General features: G+C 38.1%; 1 protein-coding gene and 1 pseudogene across 1 annotated transcript in view; one reads left to right on the top strand and one right to left on the bottom strand.

Annotated features, from left to right (window-relative positions):
• The window catches only part of Otc (ornithine carbamoyltransferase), a 66,571-nt gene that overhangs the window by 9,560 nt on the left and 32,625 nt on the right, over nucleotides 1-24,386 (bottom strand). Inside the window, exons 5-6 of the mRNA XM_010636205.2 lie at nucleotides 5,390-5,543; nucleotides 3,396-3,518 (exon numbers count right to left, since the gene is read on the bottom strand). Of these exons, the coding sequence (XP_010634507.1) occupies nucleotides 3,396-3,518; nucleotides 5,390-5,543 (277 nt within the window). The remainder of the gene's footprint in view (nucleotides 1-3,395; nucleotides 3,519-5,389; nucleotides 5,544-24,386) is intronic.
• Nucleotides 9,376-13,068, top strand: LOC104870538 (annotated as a pseudogene).

The following is a 24,386-nucleotide window of genomic DNA, read 5'->3' as shown; positions in this document are numbered from 1 at the left end:
CTTGAACTTGTAAGTTATTATTCTAGGCTGAAAATGGAGAAATGGATTAGTTATAGTCTTGGAAACTTTTCAGTGTTTCTTAAATTTCCAATAAATTCCTTAGTTTTATCTTGAAAAGAAATAGGTCTGCTAACAACTGAAGATTTAAAAATTGATGGATTGACTTTTACATATACTTTCCACAGGATTTTTTAAACTCTTACTCCTACCAAGATTTAACTGGGTTTTGGTACTCTTTACATGTAAATGAGTTTCTGCATAAGAACAATACTAAAATTACCCCGCACTGGAATTTTTTCCTTTGATGTTAATAACACGTATTTGACGTGCAATAAAATGTTTAAACTATATATTTCTTCAACAGAATAAAGCCTTTCCAAAAGCACCTTATAGCAGAGAACAATTGTTGTTAATATATATTTTATCTGTTGAAAACAAATGCAACGATAGTTTGCATTAATCCAGGGCCTTTGTTCAAACTAGATTTGTAGTGAGAATGTGCTTATCTTTTCTCAGAAAAGGAAGAAAAGCCACTGTAATCACATGTCACATCTGACCTGTTATTTCAGCTCATATTCAGTTGAAGAGGAGAATTGCCTATTTTGAGGGCCATTACTCTGTGTCAATAAAATTTGTTGTAATAGGGCTCCCAGTACATGCTATTTCATATGTCTACCATTTCTTCTATGGCAGGTACACTTTGTTGAATACTATCCTCAAAATGTCACACTTTAGGCCTAGGAGTTCAGTTCGGTAGTGGAGTATTTGCCTAGCATATGTGAGGCCCTGAGCTCCATCTTCAGCACCACAGAAAGAAAAGAAAGAAAGAGAGTGGGGGGTGAAAGAAAGAAAGGAAAGAAAGAGGGGGGAGGGGAGGGGAGGAAAGGAAAGGGAAGGGGAAGAAAAAAGAAGGAAGGAAGAAAAGAAAGAAGAAAAAAAAATTCATGTCCACTCAGAACCCCAGAATGAGACCTTGTTTAGAAATGGGGTCTTTGCAGATATAATTGGTTAAGATGAGGTCCTCTGGATTAGGGTGGGCCTATTCTCAGTATCACGTGCATCCTCATAAGAGAGATACTTGTACAGAGAGACACACATGGACACAGAGGGAAGATAATGGAAGCAGAGATTGGAGTGATGCAGCCATAAATCAAGTAACAGACAAAATGTGGCCCTGCCAACACCTTCAGACTTTTAGTCTCCAAAACTTTGAGACAATAGATTTCTGTTGTTTTATGCCACCCAGTCTGTGGTAATTTGTCATGGCCACCCTAGGAAATTGAGAGAAGAATGAATTAACCCCAAAGTGGTTAGGCAAGAGCACTATGGAAAAATACTTAGTATTGTCTTATTTTGTTTTGCAGGTTGCAGCAGATAACGCTGGTGCCCTACCCAGATGCCCTCAGAGGATCCTTTTCTAAAGCTTTTTCTCTCTCCCGCAAATGAAGTATGTTTTCAATACCTAGTACTTGCTGCTGTTCAGAAGACAACCCTCTGGCCCCCAGGTTACTTTTCCTGCCAAAAGTGCCAAAGAACTTAGCACTCCACCTTCCCTGATGCCTTTGATGAATGACTGGTTCAGAAGGATGAAAGCCTACCATCCTCACCCTAGGTTGGACAACTCTGAGGCATAACTTCCACTCCGGGGCTCACCTGTGGGAAGCTACTTTCTATGGGTCTGAGTCAGACATGGCACTAGGGGGACCAAATCACTTGGGTTTGCTAGGATTTCCTCAATTTTAGCACCAGAAGCCCCTTTGTCTCCAGAAATTCTTCAGTCCTAGGGAAACAAGCAAGCTTGGTCACTGTAAACGGCCTCCTTATTAGAAGTCACCCCTTTCTCTATCCTATTCCCCCAGTCCCCTAATAGGTCTCCCTTAGAAGTAAATAAGCCCTATATGAATCCCCATTGGGGGAACTTTTTGTGGGGGAATCTGGCTTAAGATAATGGTAGGAGTAAGCGAGGTATGTAAAATGATTGAAAGACTTAAGCAATTGGGTATTTCCTAGTAAAGAAATTCATTCATCCACATTGCATAATTCATGTTCCCAGTGATTGGTAAATAAACATCTGGAGCTCAAGAAGCAAAAGCAGGGAAGGATTTTCAAGCTTCATGTATCCACTTCAGGGTTCTTTAGGTTCTCAGAGTGAGATAAGTGCAAACACATGTGTGGTCAGAAACACACCGATGCACAATAATTTGGAATCGTCATCTAATGAGAGGGTCAATCCTATCTTTTACCACAAATTAAGACTGTTTTGGAAATAGTTGCTGTTCAGGGGAAATTTCCTTTCAAAAGACTCCTTATAGGACACTAGTAGATAAAAAACATTATGGAGAAAAAAAATTCAGTAGAGATTGGGTATTTACAGAGTTCTGTGGGCACATTTTAGAGCTGGTTTGTGTTTGAATCTCTTGAAGGGTTTATTCTGATTTTCTAAGAGGCTTATTCTGTATGAGGTTGGGAGTATCTTGAATGGGGTTTCTCTTACTAAGTCTTATATTAGTGTAATTAATTATGTAAGTATTTGTTATTGTATAGAGTAAACATTGGCATGTTAATTAAATTAAAAATCATATAAACGTATATGTGATTAAAATAAGGTCTCCCTCCACTTCTCTCCTTGAATCTCTTAGTTCTCCTCTATTTTTGTTTGTTTTGCTTTTCGTGGGGCTGAGGATTAAACCCAAGGCCCTGGCCCTGGTGAACACTAGGCAAATACTCTACCTGTGAGCCACAGCCCAGCCTTCTAGATCTCTTTAGAGGCAACAACTCTTACCATTTCTTGTGTATTAAAAGGGCTAAAAGGGCTCTATGAAAGAAGTTAGGCTTCCCATAGATCAAAAACAGGGTAGAAAGTATGCAGGGGTCATGTTCACAGCTGTGTGGAACTCAGATTTAAAAAGCCAAAGGGCTCCTGGAGTTACGGTTTGAAACACTAAAGTGGTAGAGATGCCCCTGTGACCTTGACATTGGATTGACTTTTTTTTTTAACCAAATTGCAGTATTTTAAAAAATGACAGCATCGTTCCCGTATGCTGACAATCTATGCTGTTTTGCTTTCATCGCTTTCTTCAGTCTCTGTGGTGATAATGCACCAGGATGTCAGTCATCTTAATGGCCAGTATCCGGGCATTCAAAGGGAATGCAGACATGCTTTTAACACAGACTCACAGAATGAAAGGCATCAGCCAAGACTAGTGTTTATTGTAAAGATAGGAAATTGGGCTCTTAAGAGGCCAGAAAGCTTCGTAATAGTAGGGCTGGTAACATAAGATAAATTTTGTGGCCTTACTTATACTGTTCTTGAATGGAAAAGAGATTTGTTCTCACTAGGTGATTGCATCTGACTGAAGTGGGAAGTTCATTTTTAAACCAGAAAGTTTCCATACCTTTGGAGTAGCTACCTGAAGATGCATACCAAATTTTGCTGCACTCATCATGATGGAGTGAAGGATATTGTTCCCGTCCCCTATCCAGCTGAGGGTAAGACCTTTGAGAGAGCCATAGTGTTCCTAAAAGGCAAGGGATAAAGCAGATTAAATCCAGAAGGAAATCCACTCTTGTGAAACAATGATTAGGATTAAAGTAAAGGAAATAGCCTTTACCTACCTCAATTATAATGTCATGTTGGAAGGAAAAAGCTACTAAACTTTTCTGCATAGTACAGAAGAATTCAATAGCATGAATGCATATTCACAAAGCAATAGTAAGACCTCCTAATATCTCAAACCATAACATCATATGACCTACTACAGAGACTCGGATTTTCACACATTTCAAGTCTGAATCACAATTCAATTCGTTTCAACAAATGAGCAACATCAATGTTCAGACATCACCATTGGCCCTGGAGATATAACTAAAACAAAGGAGACAGACATCACTGCTCCCAAACAGCTTCGTTCTTTGGTTTAAGAAAGGGGAAAACAATTTACCTGGAACATGACATGGTGACCCTGAGCATATTCCCATTTATATAAAAAGTTGAAAACGTGCCCAACAATACTGTTGGTTGTTTATGGGTATAAAGGTATATTAAGTATAAACACACATCTGGGAATTATAAATACAAACATCAGGACAATAATGTCTTTGTGTAATGGGAGTAAGTGGTATTAGGCAGAGTTATGCATTTCTATCTATAACATATTAATTAAAAACAATAGTTCTAAACTCTTCCCCCATCACATTAAGATTTAACAAAACTGTGATGGACATAATGGGCATTTGAGTTATTTTTCTTGAAGTGTCTGTAGGTCCCACATATTTTGGATATTTATGTATTTATAAAGATAAGATTAAAAAGAGAGAAAGGCTACGTAATTTGGAGATTACAGAACTACTGGATGATTAAGCTAGAATTTAAATCGGAGTCCATCTGATTCAGATCCCATGGTCTTGATAAGCTGTTATTCATTTACTGAAATCCTATTTTAGTATCTCCTGTATAAAGGCATTGCACAAGGTCCTGTAGGGGACACTGGTGAGGAATAAAACGGCTCATTTTCCCTCAATGAATTTATAATTGACTAATGATAAAACCCCAAGGAGAAGCCTTAAATTATCTGGTATCTATGTAAAGCCACAACCACAGACAACAAGCTGGGATCTGATGTCACTGCTTCTCTTCTGCATGGATCTTGTTTTCATTTCTGAACAGTTTCATTTGAGATTGAACCTCACATTTAAATGTGTATAGTTTCTTCAAATGGGGAGGAAGATGGGCCTATCCAGTGCTCCTGCCTCCTCAGATTCATAGACACAATAACCACAGTTGTTAGGATTTCAAGTGGTAATACCATGTGGACTGGCTGAGGGAAACCAAGGGAAATAATTGTTTTAGTTATTCAAGGTCTTGATTTGGGAGCACATGGCTAAATTAGAGCCACTTCTCCATAAATCCTGCATGTTTTAACTCTACTTTTACACAACAAATTTATTAAAAATAATAGAAAATGACCTCCTTTTTAAAAGCGCTTTAGTAAATATTCAAAGCACGCTCCATTGGCCTTCACTCCCAAGCCACAGTCTCTGATTATGTAAGATCGCATAAAGCTTGTCCACTCTGTATGCTCCAGCATTCACTATTCATTCATTGTGTTAAATATGGCACCAAAAAGCACAGTGATTGAAAGAACAAGAGATGTGAGAGGAGACTGATGGGGACTGGGAACAGGATTTAGCTCAGAAAGATCTTATAGTCTGTTTCTAACAATGCCTTCTTTCCTTGGGATATGCAGTATGCACACATATACAATAATTCTTTGCCATGGTGATATTTGAAAATAGAAGACTAACACCTTCACTTAAGTAAACAGTTCCACTTAAGCTAGTCAAGTATTATTTGTTTATATCACTCTTTTGTAAGGCAAACTACGCCAACCTGGAGTGTGAGGTAATCAGCCAGGATCTGGATAGGATGATACATATCAGACAGCCCATTGACAATTGGGATGGATGCTTCTTTAGCCAGGATGTCCAGATCTGAATGGTTAAACACTCGAGCCAACACAGCATCTGTCATGCTAGATAACACACTGTGGCAAATAAAGAAAAGATAATATAAGTTAATTGTACTTAATAACTTCTTTAATACAAGAGCCTAAATAATTATTTAAAGTGCTAATACATTAGCATTTTCCTAAGTTATAACTACATATCAACAGGACAGATTTAAAAGCTAACATTAAACATTTAATCACTACAGAAGACAGATGTGGTTCTACCTACATTTTATTCAGTGACAAGCGATATCATATTATGGTTTATATCTACATATGCCACAAGATCCTCATGCACTCAAAGGTGAACCTTTTGGAAAGCGATTGGATTATGGGGGATTATAGCTGACATCTCTCAGGAGGGGGGGTCTGGTGGAAAGAAGTAGGTCGCTGAGGGCATGGCCTGGAAGAAGTTATCTCCCTTTCCAGCTCCTCCCTTTGCTCTCTGCTTCCTGGTCTCCTTGACATAAGCACCTTTTCCTCTGTTATGCTCCTCATCCATGTTGTTCTGCCCATGGATTGAAGCCTCTTCAAATTGTGGGCTGAAATAAACTCCTCCCTCCTTCAGTTATGGGTGACTAGTATTTTGTTCCAGCAATGAAGAAAGAGACAAAGACAGTATTTTTTATGGAAACAAATCAATTGTGGCCCCAAAACACATAATGACAAATTCTAATTGATAAATGGCCATTAAGTTAAAAAGGCGAAAACCAAAAGCAAGATATACAGAGAAACATTAAGGAAATGGCCTATGGCTAATTTTCTATTACATCATCCCATGAAAATTACACATTTTCCTTACAAAACTGACAGTGCCAGTGTAGCAGCCACAGAAATGCAGATACAGATGGCCTCCATGACAGAACATGCTGGGAGGAGAGGTGTTGGCTGACAGCCTCCTGCCAGCAGCACTGTGCTTTCCAGATCCACTGCAGCATCCTGCTAAAGCCAGACTCCCCCTGGGGTGTTCTCATCCCAATGATCCATGACTTCAATGACCAATGACCAAGTGTGACAGGGAAACTAGAGTTAGGCCGCACCTGCCTGTTTCAGGACCTCTATTTTAGGCAGCCTGTGCTCTTGGTTCCCCATTGGCCTGGTCTGGCTGAGACAGTCTCAGAATTGTGCTATGATCTGGGTTTCTCCATTACCCACCCTCCTTCCAGGTGGTCAGAAGTGCACCCAGTATGAAGACTCCTCTCCCAACTCCCTTGGGGTGCTCTGTCAGGAGTAGCCCAGCTCTAGTCTCCCTCCTGTTCCTTCCTTTATTCTTCAAAGGTGTTTCCCTTATACACCTCTTGCACTTGTCATTCCATCCTGGAGTTGGCTTATTAGTGGACCTGCCTGACATAGCCAACAATGAGCTCTGGTGCTTATAAAATTCATAGCTCACTCAAAAGACTCCTTGCCCCCAGAGATTAGAGGATAGAAGACTGAATACCATATTCTTGTAACAGTAAGTCTGAGAGTCTCATATTTGTTTTCAAATTCTTATAGATTTCTTATACCCATAGTTTCCAGATTTTCAGTTATAAATCAGCAAAATTTCCAAAACCATAGGAGTCTCAACTCCTTATTTAGCATATTGAGGACATGAGAAACAAGCAAATAGGTAACGTTTTTACAGTCACTTAATAAAAGAAAGTACATTTTTAACACATGCAAAAAAAGTTTATAAAGGGCAGAATTATAAAAAACAATCTTAGAAAAAAATCAAATGGTCTTCATGAAATTTCATATATTATTCTTAATCGGGGGATATCAAGATTTGCACTGCTCTGAAATATAGCACACCATATACAAGGCAAGGTGAGTTACTTTCTTCCTTTGGTACTGGGGATTGAACTCAGGTCCTTGAGCTTGCTAGGCAGGCACTGGAACCACTGAGCTAAATCCCCAGCCAAGGCAAGGTGATTTAAAGACTCATTTTATAATTTCTCTGGAAAAACAGATAATTTTGGTTAGCTTTTGGTTGTGGACTAAGGCAAGGAGTTTGCCAATCTTGCTGTACATGGAAGTCACTTGGAGAGTTTTAAAAACTATTGCTATTTAGGCCATATGCCATTAATTGTCAGAAAAATCAAAATCTCAAGGAGTATGACTTTTTGTTTAGATATAACATTTCTGTCCAAATTCTCCTGTGTGTGCAAGGTGATTGTATCAGGGAGCACTATACTCATCAGTGGATTCATCTCTTCTCTGTTTCTGGCCACCATAACATGAGCAGTCCACTCAGAGGTCTTGTCACCAGTTCAGGCTGTGGAGGTTCTCTTGAGATCCGGGCAACCCAAAGAAGAGATGCAGAACTTTGGCAAAAGTCTGAACCTGCCTTTATTCTCAATTGCTCAGCTCAGTCGTGTACACCTACATAGCAGTCTGCGGGCCCCTAGCCTGCTCATTCTCACAGCTGTATTTGGTAGCGCAGTCTCTCACCAGGACTCTTTACAGTCTAAATTTACACCAAAATACACAATAGTGGCATGTGCAAGTAGACCTTGGTTATATGTTATTTACCACAGCCAGCACTGACCTTGATTATATCAGTTATTTACACTGGGGCATCAGGACATGCACTTGTGCTGAAGTTCTACTGACACAGAACCCACTTGCTTCCACATTCCTCTCCCTTCCCAGCCTGAACCAAAGTACCACCATCTTTCTCTTTTGCGCTTTTTGACACCAGGCCCTTCCACCATGTAGTTTCTGCATCGGAGCCAGCCAATCACGGGATTTTAAACTGTGACCAAACATAAACCTCTCCTTTAAGTCGTGAGTGTTGGGAATTTTGCATTAATGATAGGAAAGTGACTAAGTCAGAGACATAAAGATCATTGCTTTAAAAAATTTCCCAGGAGATTCCGATTTGCAGCTACGGCAGAGAACCAAAGCTAGCAGTTGCTCCTCTGAACATCAGCATCACCTGCAAAAGAAGTACAGCAGGCTCCATTCAGATTTACTGAAGCAGAATCTGCATTTTAATAGGAATTCCAGGTAATTCACTTACATATTAAAATTTGAAACTCCTAATCAAGAAGGAATTGAGGGTACCATATTTTTTAAAATACAATCCATTTTTTTTCTTAGAATCTTAATCACACAAAAAAATCAACTAAACAAAACTTCTGAGATGGTAGCTACAATGACAGGGAGTGATTTCTAGGTCAATTGAAGGAAGAAGTCTTCTCAAATCTTCTGTGAAAAGAATAATTTGCCACTTTCCTTTACAGGCTCCTTCATTAGCATAATCAGCTATCCCAATCTATCTCATGCCTTGCAACAACAGTTCCTATAGTTTGGTGTGTATCAAAGCTAAGAGAACCATTAATAAAAGACACAGAATCCTAGACTCTAGATATAGTGTAGGCCTGGGTCGTTGTATGGTTACTGAGTTCCTTAAGTGATTTAGATAATCTTCCAAAGAACTACTAACATAAAGCATAGAATTTAAAAGAATTTTACACCTGCTTTTTCCCTTTTCAGGACCTTGGTACAAATCACCTTCCCAGTACAGATGTTCCAATGTACCATACTCCAGATATTCCTCATTTAATAACCTACTGTTTAACAACTGTTTGGACTTAAGGTCTGTCCTTTTTTTTTGTTTGTTTGTTTTTTGCACAGTTCTGCACATCTTGTTTATAGAGCCTTAATATATTTTTTTGTATAGCACACCTTGTTTATACAGTACTTTGTTGACTTTTATTATGCTGTAGTTTTATGTTGTATTATACTGTAGACCCCTGAAATATTACCAGAAACCTCTGTGGTAAAATCCAGTCTCCTGCCCAGTGTACGATGTAGGCCCAAGAAAAACAAAAACAAAAACCTCAAAGACAGAACTAAGAGAGACAGAAAGTGGGGTGCCATAATGACCAACGCCAGTACAACCAACAAAGGTACTAAGTCAGGCCAAGCCATTGATTTTTATTGGTAATCAATTGGGATAAATGTGAGCTATGTGCAAGGGTAGTACTATGTGTGAGGGTGCACAGTTGTGCAGTTACTATGGAAACTAATACAAAGCATTGCTTAAGATTAGGATAGGCAAAATATATGGTTGTGATTAGAACACTGTTCTAGTAAGAAGGTTTTAGTTGTGGGAATACAACTAGCAAGTTACTCTGACCTCAACACATAGGCATCTGCTGGGCACACTTCTATAAATAAGCCAATTGCGGGGTTAACTCTTTACAGCCTGCACTGCTTATAACCTGCTTTGGGGAATAATTAATATTGCAGCCTCCGGCACTGTTATACATTACAGTGCTGCATGTAAAAGTAATGTGAAATAGGAAGAAAAAGGCTAAAAGTGTAGGGGAAGTGAGAAGGGTAGGGGAAAGGAAATAAGGGACAAGAAAAAATATGAGAAAAGGAAAAAATGGAAGCAAAGACTTTGTAAATAGGGAAGGATGGAGGGAGTGAAGGGAGGGCAGGGACAAGGGGAAAAAGTAAGAACCAAGATCTGTCATGTAAAGGTACAAGATCCCAATGATGAATGTAACTGTATTGTATGCCTAAAATGTACCAATAAAGTCAATGAAAAAAAACCACAATAATATGTCAGGAAAAAAAGAGGCAAATGGAATACTACTCAGCCATAAAGAATGAGAAATTAGAGTCATTTAGGAAAATGTAAATACCAAATAGTTTCTCTGGTGTGAAAAACTATAATGGTACATAAGATCCTAATGGGATAATTGACAATGTGAAATAGGAAGAAAAGGGATAAAGGTGTAGGGGAAGTGGGATGGGTAGGGGAAAGGTAACAAGGGAAAAGGAAAAAATGAGAAAATGGAAATAAAGTGTTTGTAAATGGGGAGGGCAGGAGGGAGGTGAAGGGAGGGCAGGAACAAGGGGAAAAAATGAGAACCCAGACCTGCCATGTAAATGTACAAGATCCCAATAATGAATGTAACTGTACTGTATACCTAAAACGTACCAATAAACTCAATGAGAGAAAAGAGGCAAACAAAAACAAGGACACCAATTTGAAGTTTTCTTTGGCCATTTCTTTTTTCTGAGTATTGAAATGTACATACTATATAAAATTCCTCATTTAGTGACTAATTCATTTAACAACCTAGTTGCAAGGACATAACTCGGTCATTAAATGAGGAATGTCTGTATAGAAATACAGGCATCTGACTATATCATGTGAAAGTAACTTAGATGGAGATAAACATCCCAGTAAGATTTATAATCATAACCAGCTATCAACTCCATATTTTAAAAGAATTAGTTAATTTTATACCTAAAACTTCTTTGAGAGAGAAAGGCAGGGGAGTGTGACCTTATATATCATCTTAGTCACTTTCCTTGGCACTGGGACAAAATCCCTAACATCTGCAATTTAAAAGAGGGCTGGTTTACTTTGGCTTTCATTTTTAGTTCACAGTTGGCTGGCTCCAAGGCAGGAAGGCATGGTGTAAACGTCTGGTGGAGGAAAGCCACTCAGCTCAGGGCAGGCTCGTAGAAGCAGAGTCAGGGGAGGAGTTGGCAGGAGCTGCCTTCTGACCAGGCCCCACCTCCTAACAGCAAGGGAACCATTTCTGACCTAAACCATTACACATGTGATACTTTCATACTTCAGGCTTCTTTAAACATGCATGGATTCCTAAAGTATGTACAGGTAAGGTAAAATATATGGATCAGCACTGCAGTTGTTGACTTTCTGAAATATCACAGATAGAAAAGCAGATTTACTTTTATTGTAGTCCCTCGAGTTATTTGTGGGAGCTAGAAGCACAAACTGCCAAACTTTTAGGATTTTCATGAACTTTTCAATGTGTTATTGACTTTGGCTAGATTTATTGTGTATCAAATATAAACATTAATTTAACCACACAGGTTAAGAAGACTGTGATACCTAGAAATAATTAGAGCAAAGGCATAAGAGAGTGAGGAATGATGAGACTGAAAGAAGAAAATGCTAGGGGATCAATTAGAGAAGTTGTATCTTTCTTTTTTTTTTCCTTGAGTTTATTGGTACTTTTTAAGCATACAGTACAGTTGCATTTATCATTGGGATCCTTTACATGACAAATATTGGTTCTCATTTTTCCCCATTCCCCTTCTATCTTTCAAGAAGATTAAAAAGTGCTGGTGTTTATGGTTCCCTCTTTTGAACACAGAGGTCCTGAAGCAAAGCAGTAAAAAATCACTTGCACTGTTTATAATGTCAAGTTAGGTATTTCAGGAACTTCTCTGGTGAAATTCATGGGACTGTACATGGTTGACTTTACTGAGGTTGCCCAGCATTACCTACAACAGGGTTCTCTTCACCTATGGAGCTTTACAATATCCTAATACCATATTTTGCCCTGCGGAAAGTTAAATCAGAAGCTATGGTGATGGAGTCGAGGTTGTGTGTGTGTGTGTGTGTGTGTGTGTGTGTGTGGTGTGTGTGTAGGTGTACGGGTACAAAACTCAGGGATGCCTGCAAGCTGAGCACATGCTTTAATATTATGCTATACCCACAGCTCCATGTCACTGTTTAAAGTTCCTCAAATTATTCTAATATGAGGAGTAGGCTTGGAACCCTTGTCCTAGAAAATAGAGGGAGGAGAGAGAGTGGGTTACTTTGCTACTGGACTGCACATTTGGATCAATGTAGAGGTACAAAATCTGAGTAGTTGCTGAAATCTCATCTCACACTATAAGAAAAGTAAGGCTGGGTGTGGCGGCACATGCCTGTTAATTCCAGAATTCAGGAGGCTGAGGCAGGAGGATCGATGCAAGTTAGAAACCAGCCTGGGCTACATGGAGAGAGAGTGGGTTACTTTGCTACTGGACTGCACATTTGGATCAATGTAGAGGTACAAAATCTGAGTAGTTGCTGAAATCTCATCTCACACTATAAGAAAAGTAAGGCTGGGTGTGGCGGCACATGCCTGTTAATTCCAGAATTCAGGAGGCTGAGGCAGGAGGATCGATGCAAGTTAGAAACCAGCCTGGGCTACATGGTGAGTTCCAGGTCAGTCTCAACTACATAGTGAGACCTGTCTCAAAAAAAAAAAAAAAAAATAAAAAAAAAAAAAAAAAAAAAAAAAGAAAGTAAGAAAAGGTCATCCTTTCCTTCCTGTTTCTCCAACAAGTTTCACTATGTGGAGCAGACCCTCCAATCTGCTAACACCATCTGACAGGCCTAGAAATTGCCCCTGTGACAAAAGAGGAACAGAAGCTGGCAAGAAAAATATTTAGATTGGCGATATCAATGGTAAAAGGCAAGAGGAAGACAACCCTGGGATTTGTCCAGGCAGCTGGAACAGATAGGCACTGTGTGACATTTGCATTCCAAGAAGAACATACCCTAGGAAATTCTGTGCCATTATCATGAAGACATCAAAAGTGGAATTTTGTGATTACAGTATGACCCATCCTTCAGCAAGTAAAATTAATTTATTCTGTCAATTCTGAGGCGCTCTTCCAGCTGCTCTGACAGTTCAGAGAGGCCAGAATAAGGTGATGACTATGAAAACATGTACTCGACAAGTTTGGGTTCAGCATAAAGGACAATAATGAAAAACAAGTAGAGAGGGCTGGAGCTAGAGCTCAGTGGTAGAGCGTTTGCACAGCATGTAAGAGGCCCTAGGTTCCATCCCAGCACTGACCAAAAAAAGCAAGCAGAAATGAATACACAGTGCAGTACCTTATGCAGGATACAAGGAGTACTATCCTCTGAGATCTTTTCTTCATGATCATGGGGAAGACAGAATTAGAATTTTGTGATTCCAGCATGGTGTTCTAGCTCTCAGGAAGCTATAGTTCTAGCTATTGATCCATTATGTCTGCAAGAATCCCTGCAGAACCCTTTATATTTTTCTATTCAATTCCTTCTTTTATTAAAAAGGAAAAGAAACGAGGGATAGCAACACGTTTTACTCGAAGGAATGAGATTGTATACGCTTATAAAGTAAGGGTTTTTTTTTTCAGCTCAATCACTATCAAGAATAATCCCATGTCAGCACAGTAACAGTAGTTTTCCTCATTCAACATCCCAACTAGAGATTTTGGTCTCTAATATTGTCCTATATTTAAAATAAGAGAATAAAACTCAGAAATCAGTAAAAGCCAGTGTGGCTCATTCAACAACCCTACTACACAGATTTTGGTCTCTAATATTGCCCTATATTTAAAATAAGAGAATAAAAATCAGAAATCAGTAAAAGCCAATTCCATGTCCTTAGGCAGGATAAAATCAGAATAAGTCTGTAATACCCCATTGTTGCCAGACAATGTTTTAAAAATGGCAGGAACAGCTGGGTATGGTAGTGCCCAGCTACCAGTTATAATCCCAGAACTCAGAAGGCTGAGGCAGGAGGATAGCTGCAAGTTCAAGGAAAGCCTGAGCTACGTAGTGAGACTTTACCTTAAACAAAACATGGCAGGGACATTGCTAACAAGAGAAGGACTCAACTTGAAAGTGCTTTCCCTTTTTAACTTGTGATTATTTATAATGATGAATATCATTATGTGAGGTAAATTCTTCTTTGTAAAAACCTGTGATGCTTATAAGAAAAGTTAAAATAAAGTAAATGTACAAAAGTACAACAGAAATATCAGACAAGGGTGACTGTTATATATATTTTATTTATTAAAATATGTAAAGGGCCAGGAATTTAGCTCAGTGGTTCCACTGCCTGCCTTGCAAGCATAAGGATCCAAGTTTGATCGCTGGTACCAAAAAAAAAAAAAGAGAAAAAAATGTACAAAATATTTATGTATAATTTTAGCTATAGATGCATATCTTGTGAGATTTTTGTTAAGTATGTTTCTGTTCATAAAGATATGCATATTTACTTATTTGCATATTTACTTTTGTGGTACTGGGGACTGAAACCAGGACCTTTGCACTGAGCTACATTCCCAACCATTTTTTATTTTGTGCAAGGTCTTGTGCAAGGTCTTGCTAAGTAGTTAAATTGCCTATATTAGGCTCAAATTTGCAGTTCTCCTGACTCAGCCTCTCAGAGTCAGATGTGTTATTTTTAATCTGCATAAACCATAAAGAGTTAACATAATGTATAAGTCAAATAGTTGTAGAAATATTAAAAACTGTACCATAAATGAACAGGCACCATCAGTATTTGAACATTTACTACATAAAAGCAGTACAGAAGAGGAGTCCAGAAGTTAACTAGCACCAATTATCATAAAATTTCCAATTAAAAAGATGATACAACCATTTATTCCAAAATAATAACTTAGTTAACTGCCTCAAAAATAAATCTAAATTTTTGGATTCATTTTTCTTTTTCTCTGAGAAAGAAATCCTTTGATGACTCTGACTATAACTCAGTACCAATAAGAAAGTTTTTTTTTCATTAAGTTTATTGGTACATTTAAGGTAAGCAATACAGTTACATTCATCATTAGGATCTTGCACCTTTACTACCTTTACATGATGTATCATGGTTCTTATTTTTTCCCATTCCCCTGACCTCCCATCAATGAAAACCAGACCAGGTGAGTGTATTATAGGATGTTACAGTGAGTCATGTACTGCAGAGATTTAAAACTATCAAATAGAAGGAAAAGAACACCTCATCTTTTAGATTTCTTAAAAAGTTAGAATTTACATAAAGCCAGTATTATAGACAGATGAGTCAGGTAGAAATATTACAGGCAGTCAGATAGGGCTAGGTCCTCATGAAGATCGGGACAAAGGTGAAACATGCCACAGATGTGACTGAAGACACATCAACTGAAAGCCAGGCCTCAATATAAAGACAAGATGACCAGACGTGCACGCTTCCTCAAAGAACAAACACTGGGCCTAATGAAGTCTAGATAGACATCAACCAACCCAGTGAGTGATCAGAGACCTCTGGACAGCTAACAGGTTGGAAGATATGATATTTCATATTTTATCTCTGGTGTTATTTCCTGTATCAACAGGAATAAGGATAGAGTAGTAGACAGAATAAGATGTCTATAAAAGATGTTTACATCTTAATTCCCAGAACCTGTATGTTACTATTTTAGCCAAAAGAAATTTTGCACATATGATAAAATTAAGGATCTTGGGATGGGAATATTCTGCTGGGGAGGACTCAACATAATCACAAGAGTCTCTATGAGAGAGAGGCAAGAAGTTAGAAAGAAGAGAAGATGCTGTCATGCTGGTTTTGAAGACAGAGAAAGCTGGCCTAGAGCCAGAGACTCTGGAAGCTGTAAGGGGAGAGGAATTGGATTTCCCCTGGAGCCTCCAGAAGGTACACAGCCCTGTGGACCATTTTAGATTTCTGAATGCCAGAGCAGTCAGATAATAAGCTTATGTTAAGTCACTAAGTTTATGGTAATTTGCCAAAGCAGCAATAGGAAACCTGTGTAGATCCCATGACAAAAAGTAAAAACTATGTGATCAGCCTAGAGGACAGCAGCCTGAGTTTAATTCACTCTGACCTTAGGAAGGAGCTCTCACTAACCAACCAGAATCAGGTGGTCAGCAATCCACTTAACGTGCATCCTTGGCTTCCTGACATATTATTTTTTTCTTTCCAGCCTAGTAATATTATGTAAACCCTGAGAATATATAAAAGTATGCTCTTGTAAAATTCCTGATAACACAGCAATGTATAGAAGTTTAAATTACAGGACTACACAACAGCAGGAATTACAGGTTTAAGGATAAAAAACAAAATTAAATCTATCATATTAATAGCATTGCACCCTGTTTTGTTGTAAAAAAATCAACTATCTAATCAATGTGATATTTTGTGTGTATTTATTCCTTTGTAAAATGTTTACAGCATTCAGGGAAATCTGAAATTGTTGGCTTATGATTAAATGTTTAAAAGCATTTGATTAAACTTGCAATCAATGTTAAACGGTTGAGGAAATTTATTTTGTTCACTTAATATGCATTTGACTTATCAGTTGTACAAGTGATATATGATTTCTTTTGGGTCTCTGTTAGTGCTCAGTTATATTAGACAAGTTCTCTTCCAATGAACTGTGCACCCCAGCCCTTTCATGTGCATGTTTAAAGCAATGAAACTTGAACACACATCACAATCACCAAAAGGGCTTGCTAAAACGTTGTGTTTCAGGTTTGGTATGTCTGGGTTAAGGCTTGAGAATTTGCATTTCGAACAAGCTTCCCAGAGCTGTTTACGTTGTTGCTTTGGTGAACACACTTTGAGAAAGTGATTGGAGGAATGCTTGCTATTTTATGTGTAAAAGAATGCTAGATGTTGATAAACTCCTACAGTTAATTGACTGGACTGTAAACAAAAGACAAAAAGTAAAAGAATACAGGCAAAAAGGAACATGACAGAGACAGAGCTTGAGAGAAAATTGCACTAGGTCCTCTTTTAGCCAGAGAAGCTATAGGCGATGTTGAATCCAAGGAGCTGGGGATGAAGGTTAAGCAGTTTTCAGGTTTTTTTTCACATTGGATACATTTGTGGGGAAACATTAAAGACACTTAGAAGACACTTTAGTTCACATTATTTTGTCAATGGCATTGGCATCTACTTCATGTTTAAAGTTGCTATAAACATGGGAAAGCACAAAGTTACCAAAGATTTAAAATATAAATAAGAACACAGCCTTTTCACAGGAAACAATGACAACCCTATAAGCAGAGCTGGACCACAGGCACATTAACAGTTATGTAGGCTTTATACAGCTCTCCTGCAGTTTAAAACCTCAGCTTTAAACATTTGAAGAGCTTTATTATAGGTGCTACAAGTGAAAGGTTGACAAGTTAAAAACACTTTCAGGCTCTGTTAAAGACCTCATTTTGTCCACTTTTTATTTCCATTGAATATATGGAGTTCTGCTTACCTTCTGCTAGATTCCGGTAACTTTACAGACAATCTTAGGCCTCTACCAATGATGGCAAAACAGCTTTCACAAAGTCCACATTACCCAAACTTAAAGTTTCCCGCGCATGCCAGGTTTTCCTGGATGCTTAATAGTCAATATTGGGGTTTTAAAGAAATGATTAACAAGTTAAATATCTATTCAATCTATTTTGTCTAAGTGTCAATTTTTCCCCCCATCATCTCTTTCGCCCTTCAGGAAAAAGAGAGACATAGCATGGAACTTTCAGTGGGAAGAGGGATCAGAAGGTAAAATGTTAAAATTGATTATTTCTAAACAATGGTGTTATCATTGGCATATATACAAGCACACATTTTAAAAGTATTCTCTATCAAAAGTAGTACTATTGTAATATCACACAAGTATATCATTCATAAAAGATAATTCCTCTCAAATATGATTTTGAAAGTAATTGAACATGAATGAGGGCTTCTTAGAGTAGTAGCTAGTTCTTGGCCCCAGTAAAGAAATATACAAGATGAGCGTGGAACATCATACCACACTAAAATGCAAGTGAGTTATCAAAGATGAAGAGTTGGTAAAGATGAGCCAATGTGGACACAGATGACATTGAACAACTATTGGATAATTTGAGCCCCAATAAGAATAACTGTGATGAATTGAATCCTTCAAATATATTAAAATCTGTGATTTTATAAAAATACTAAAAAAGAGAACAATGAGAAGAGTCAAAGCAAGACAAATTCCAACTTGATTTAAGAGAGCTTTCAGTCAGACTGTGCAAAGTCCTGGTCAGAACAGTCAGACCACATAATAATGGCTCAGTATTTAAAGAGTGCCCAATACTGGAGACTTTCATGCAGAGCTATGTGATTATTTTGGAGGACTGGTCTGCAGGGATGTATGAAAAGGATGTTTGGCCTAAGTAAATCCTTCCCAACCTCTAGTTTCTATTAGTCTTTGGAAGGCTTTCCTTGGATATGAGATAGACAGACACTAGTTTAGGAATCAATTAAAACATCCTCACGGCCCAAACAAAACAAAACAAAAAACATAATAAGCCAAGTCATTTATGGTCCCACAAAGGCCTGATGCAGAGTTTGTGGGATTTCAGGAAAAAATACTAAAACCAAACAAGCAAACAAACCCAAACAAATAGTGTGTTGGGTCAAATTTTAAGAGCAAATGTAAATGTGCATGTTGAGACGGTCAGTCACACAGCAAGCTTGATACTCATAGAAGGACTTGAGTTATTTCTAAAATATTGGAACATGGTGAATGTGCCTTTTTTTGGCAAAATCTAACATTGGTGTATGAGAACAGGCCTCAAGTTGCCATGAGACCAAAGGAACAAGTAGACTGATTCAAAATTACACAGAGCGAGCAGGGGATTTAGCTCAGTGGCACCACGCCTGCCTTGCAAGCACAAGGTTCGATCCCTGGTACAAAATTTAAAAAAAGATTACACAGAGTGTAATTTACTGGTAACATTTACTGACCAAAAGTATCGTCAAGGATAGCAGCAAGACTTGGGTAAGAGGGAAGGGGACTACCTGGTGGTCAGGACAAAGCTGGCTTTCATCCAAGCCAGAATGTGTCTGGTTTGTCTCAGGCTGACATCAAAAACATCAGGCACATTTCCAGCATTAAGATGCCAGGGTCTAGTAATAAAGCTCCACATTCCACTCTAATGTTGCTTATCCATAAACAAGCCAGGGTTACTCGAAGGCAATCAGAGTAGTTACAGCTTACTAATGGATCCCTACAGTGTCATGAAAGCCAAAGGTAAAAGGAAGTCCTATTTTCGTAGGATCCTGTCAATCATTCTCCCCTTTGTCCTCATTCTGCCTTGAAATAGACTCCAGTTGGTCATCCATGACAGCTCTTTCTGTTCTAATAATCAGTGCATATTAATTGTGCTTTGATGGCATCCACCCTCTCTACCAAGTTTCCTCCCCTCCCTCCCCCTTCCCCTAATAGTTCCCCTTCTACTTTCCTGTCATCTTTCCCCATTAGATCCTGCATATGAGAGAAAATTCTTATTAAATAGTTGACTGGGAAACAGTGGGACAAATGTTAATGACATTGAAAGCTCTATAGTTATTTCCAAAATTGATATTTCCTACTTTTATTTTTTATCAAAGCAGACCTATACCCAGAGGATACATTAGGTCTATCTCCAATGTAAATTGGTCAAAGGATAAACTCTGACTGAGCAAAAATATTTTAGCTCTCTGGTACCTCAACCCAGCCTATCATTTTATTTACATCATTATGAGAATTATGACGATAGAAGTATGAGAATGCCTTTAGCAAACCTAGACAAAGTCTTTTCAAATGGGCTAGTGTTGAAAGAAGCTACGAATGTTGAATAAAATTGACATATTTGATTCATTAATGAAATATTTTATAATGGTTACATCATTTGGGCTTAGATGTTTGATTCCAAGTTTGAGGATCCTAGAAAAAAAAATGGTAGAGGATAATGCAGTCAGAATGATCTTTTAAAATGTACTATATATAGCAAGTTCAGTGTTGGGTCAGTGTAAGTTGCCTGGGAAACCACAGAGATGACCAGAATTGAGTCAGAGACAGTGTAGAGACTGAGTTAGAGCAAAACTTAATTCGACCAACATCATCTGAATTTCTTCTCTATCCTTGTCTTTTACAAGCATGATCTTATTTTTCTTCATATAACTCGTGAAAATTAACATTAGTATTTCCATTTTCAACTCAGGAACCTGGAACTCACAAGCAGTTGACCCAAACCACAAGGGCTAGTACATCGCAGAACTATGAATTGAAATCAAAGCTGACTCTGCTTCAAAGCCCTTGCTGTTTACACTATAGTACACTGCCTCTAAGAGGAGATAGTATAGTTCAGGCTGTAAGACACAGACTTTTGCCATCATGTAACCAAGAATATATACCTTCCAATACAGTGTCTTAGTATCATTTATAAAGATTCATGGAGATATATTTCTCATTAAGCACCGATTTTATTAGCACCTATTTAGGTCTATATTTCCCATTCAGTATAGATATTTTAAGAGATTTACCAAGAAATAAAAAAAATTACATTTTTATCTTAATATCATTGGCATAAATACTTTCATAGCAGTATTCTGACTTTTTAAAATATTTCTTTTTATATGACAGTGCTTCATTCTTTCTCTTGACCATTTCTCATGCACAAATACCACCCTAACCTTCATGATTTGAAGTATCTGAATGACAATAGGAAACTCTTCCATGTTGCTGCATGGACATAATGGATATGTGGTTGTAGTAGGTTACAAGGCACCCCTCCCCAAAATGAATGTTCACTTAGAAACTCAAAGTGTAGAAATAGGGTCTTTGTAGATGTGATTAGTTAAGATGAAATTATATGGAGTGGAGTAAGATAGCTCCTAAATGTAATGATTGCAGAATTTTCAAAAAATGGAGAGAATGCACAAAGACACAGAAAAAAAAGCCCAGATAAAGATGGAGGCAGATTTTGGAATCATACAGCTATATGTCAACAAATATCAATGCTTACCACGACCCACCAGAAAGGGAATCATATCCTACTAACACATGGATTCTGGGTTTCAAACCTTCCCCCCAGAATTATGAGACAATGAATTTCTGTTGTTTTAAGCCATGAAGTTTGTAGAAAGTTGTTATGGCAGTTTTGGGAAACTAATGCAGTAGCTTATGCTGATTTCCTTTTCTTCATTTTACATTAGCAGAACACACTTCACTACCATAAGTGAATTACATCTATATGGAAAGCAATTAGAGTAGAACATTACATTAGTTGATTTTATAAAGAGCCTTTCATACACATGGTTCCTGAAGCTGTATTACTAAGTACTGTATTAAAGTGAAAATAACTGTGAAGCGATTATGCACCTTTCAATAGTGCACTCAGAGCATTAGGCATGCACAGCTACCATTATGGAAGAAATACAAAGACTTGAAACTGGAGTGATAATGTCCCACTGCCATTGCTAAGTTCCATCTGATTTTAAACTTCCAAAGAATCAGTGATCTGAGGCATTCTAGGGAGTCACTTCTGGTGTTACATCTAAAACTACAAGCTCAGAGAATGAAAAAAAGAGAATATCTAGCTCTTAACCCCGGTACAGCACCAGGAAATTCATAAATATGCACATGTGGATTTTGTGCTTTCTGATCTGTAAGAGGGTAGAAAGAGCTGTGAAGAGAGATCTCTCAAAAGTGGGAAGTAAGCAATGGGGTTGATTCCATTTGATGGGAGCCTGGGCCTCCAGGGATCCATACTAAACTGAGGAAGCAACTCAAATCTTATGATTGTCTCCCATGAGTGTAGGATACCCTACCTTACCAGTTAGAGTACTAACTTTGCCAGATGAAAGCTGGCAAAACCCAAAAGAGCAATGAGAGCTCAGTTGTAAAGAGTAAATATAGCAGTACTGAGATGGCTCTCCTTTGAAGGTCTACTTATAAGAGTGGCTCTTGGTTGGCATCTGGGAAGTTGGACTTCAGGAGAATTTCCATCATTCCAGGAACTAATAAGGGTGTACACACAGTGATTTATGGTGAACACTTTCTTTGTGGAAGTCTGGAATTTTGGTTTGTGCTATGCAGAAGGTGCTTTCTTCTCCCTAATTTAAAAAGATACATCCTTGCTGGGCGTGGTGGCCCATGCCTGTAATCCCAGCACTCGGGAGGCTGAGGCAGGAGGATTGCTGTGAGTTCGAGAACAACCTGGGCTACATAGTGAGTTCCAGGTCAGTCGCAACTACATAGTGAAACCCTGTCTTAACCCCTCCCCCAATAATAAAAAAGAAAACTAAAAAGAAACACCCTAGAACTTGCTTGCTGAAGAAATTAAGTGCATCCTGTGCAACTGTTACCCAGTAAAATACAATATCTACTGGCCTACTTGCCTCTTACTCCACCCTGTGTCTTTCTTTGGGAACACAATGCTTAGTGGTTAAAAGCCCCTCCTCATGATGATGGGCTGGAACCAGTCAGGTTCAAAAAGCTTGCCTAAATGACCTTTGAAAGACCTCATACTACAGTGTAATTCAATTTCTATGTTAAGTAACACATATATCAACTGCCATGACAGGAAGCACCACACTATAAAAGAAATAACAACAACAACAACAACAAATGATGGCGACTGAATTTGGACAAACCTTTGCCTATTCCAGGAAGAAAGCCCATGACTATCCCCTGTATTAGGCTATATCCTTTCCCCACCATTCTTGGGCCACTAAATAAACTTGTGCTGTTGGTGCTCAGCCTCAGTTTCGTTTTGGGCTTCATGACACTGAGTGAAAAAACATTCTGCTTCGGAAGGTCTTCCCTCTACAAGGACGGACTAACCGTTTGTTAGTAACAATTCCACTGGACAAAGACTTGAAAACATGTGCCCAGTTTCCTCTAAACTTCACTGCATTTGTCTTTACCTTTTGTGATTTTTTTTTTTTAAACGGTAACTGAAACCAGGGCCTGGAGCATGCTAGGCTCTGCCACTAAGTTGTAGCCCCAAACCACCTTTTTTGATTTTCATTTGTATCTTTTATTTGTAATAAATTTTGGTTCTCAGTATAACAGTATATGGAGGCCTGTGATTCTTCCTAACGAATCACTGAATCTGGAGGTAGTCTTAGAGATCTGCAACACATTAGTTCCTCCAAAACATCAATGGAAAGCTCCATCTCAGTGCTCCCCTTCACTCACCTTCGTATTACATAATATTCAACTCAGACTTAGCTAGGGAGAATTCACCCACAATATATTGTATAATGAACTAGTGAGCAGGTTTTATTATAACTGAAGGAGAAAAGAAGTAACACATTTTTATTTCTTTAATTGTAGAATTGTTTGGGGATACTTGTTTATTATGAACCAGTTTTTAAAATCTTGAATCTGAATATAAGATATTTGTATTGCACTGACAATATTTAACATGCAATCTAAAAGGCTCCTGCACAGCAAAAAACAAAACAAAACAAAAAACACAAAAAACAATCACTAGAATGAGAAGGCAATCAACAGGAAAAAAGAAAATATTTGCAATGTTATTAGCCAGTTTTCCCATTAATGGGACACAATATCTAACACACACAATTCAAAGGAAAAGTTTAACTTAGCTCATAGTTTCAGAGGATTCAGTCTATGGTCGACTGTCTCCAAGTCAGGAACATCATGGAGGAAGAGCATGAGGTAATAAAGTTACTTAGTTCATAGAGGCTGGGAAGTAGAGTAGAGGAACAGTGCCAGAGAGAAAGGAGGGGGACTTAGATATAGTACTCAATTTGAGTTACCGAAACACACTCAGAAGAGTGATCCACCATCCCCTAGGAAGATCTCAAAGCGAGTCAAACTGAAAGTCTATCTTAGCCACCACACAAATCATTTATCTGATAAGGAGTTTACTATCTAAAATATTTAAGGAACATCTACAAATCAACAGCAAAACAAAACACAATTTTACAAAATGGACAAAGGATTTGGATACACATTCCTGCAAAAAAATACATACAATTGGCTAACAGGTATATGAAAAAGAACTCAACATCAGTAACCACCAGAGAAATGCACATCAAAACCACACTGAGATATCACCTCATACTTGTTAGAATGGCTATTACCAAAAAGGACAAAAAGTTAGCGAGGGTGTAAAGAAAAGGGAACACTTGAATAGTATTGGTAAGACTGTAATTAGGTCTAGTCATTAAGGAAAAGAATATTCAGATTCCTCAAAAACTTAAAAATAGACCTACTATGTGATTTGGCGATACCAAATCTCAGTACTTATATAAAATAATTGAAATCAGGATCATGAAGAGAGGGATATTTGTACTTTCATGCTCCTTGCAGCATTATTTACAACAGCCACAAAGTGGAAACAACCTAAACATCTATCATCAGACGAATGGAGAAAGAAAATGTGGTATATACACACAATGGGATATCATTCAACTTTAAAAAGAAGGAAATAGCTGGGGATTTAGCTCGGCGGTTCGGTGGCCTGCCTTGCAAGCACAAGGACCCCAGTTCAATCCCCAGTACCAAAAAAATAAAATAAAATAAAATAAAATAAAATAA

Source organism: Fukomys damarensis, unplaced genomic scaffold, assembly GCF_012274545.1.
Source record: "Fukomys damarensis isolate Sample0158 unplaced genomic scaffold, DMR_v1.0_HiC HiC_scaffold_39, whole genome shotgun sequence".
Classification (NCBI taxonomy): Eukaryota; Metazoa; Chordata; class Mammalia; order Rodentia; family Bathyergidae; genus Fukomys; species Fukomys damarensis.
This window is presented reverse-complemented; position numbering and strand designations above follow the sequence as displayed.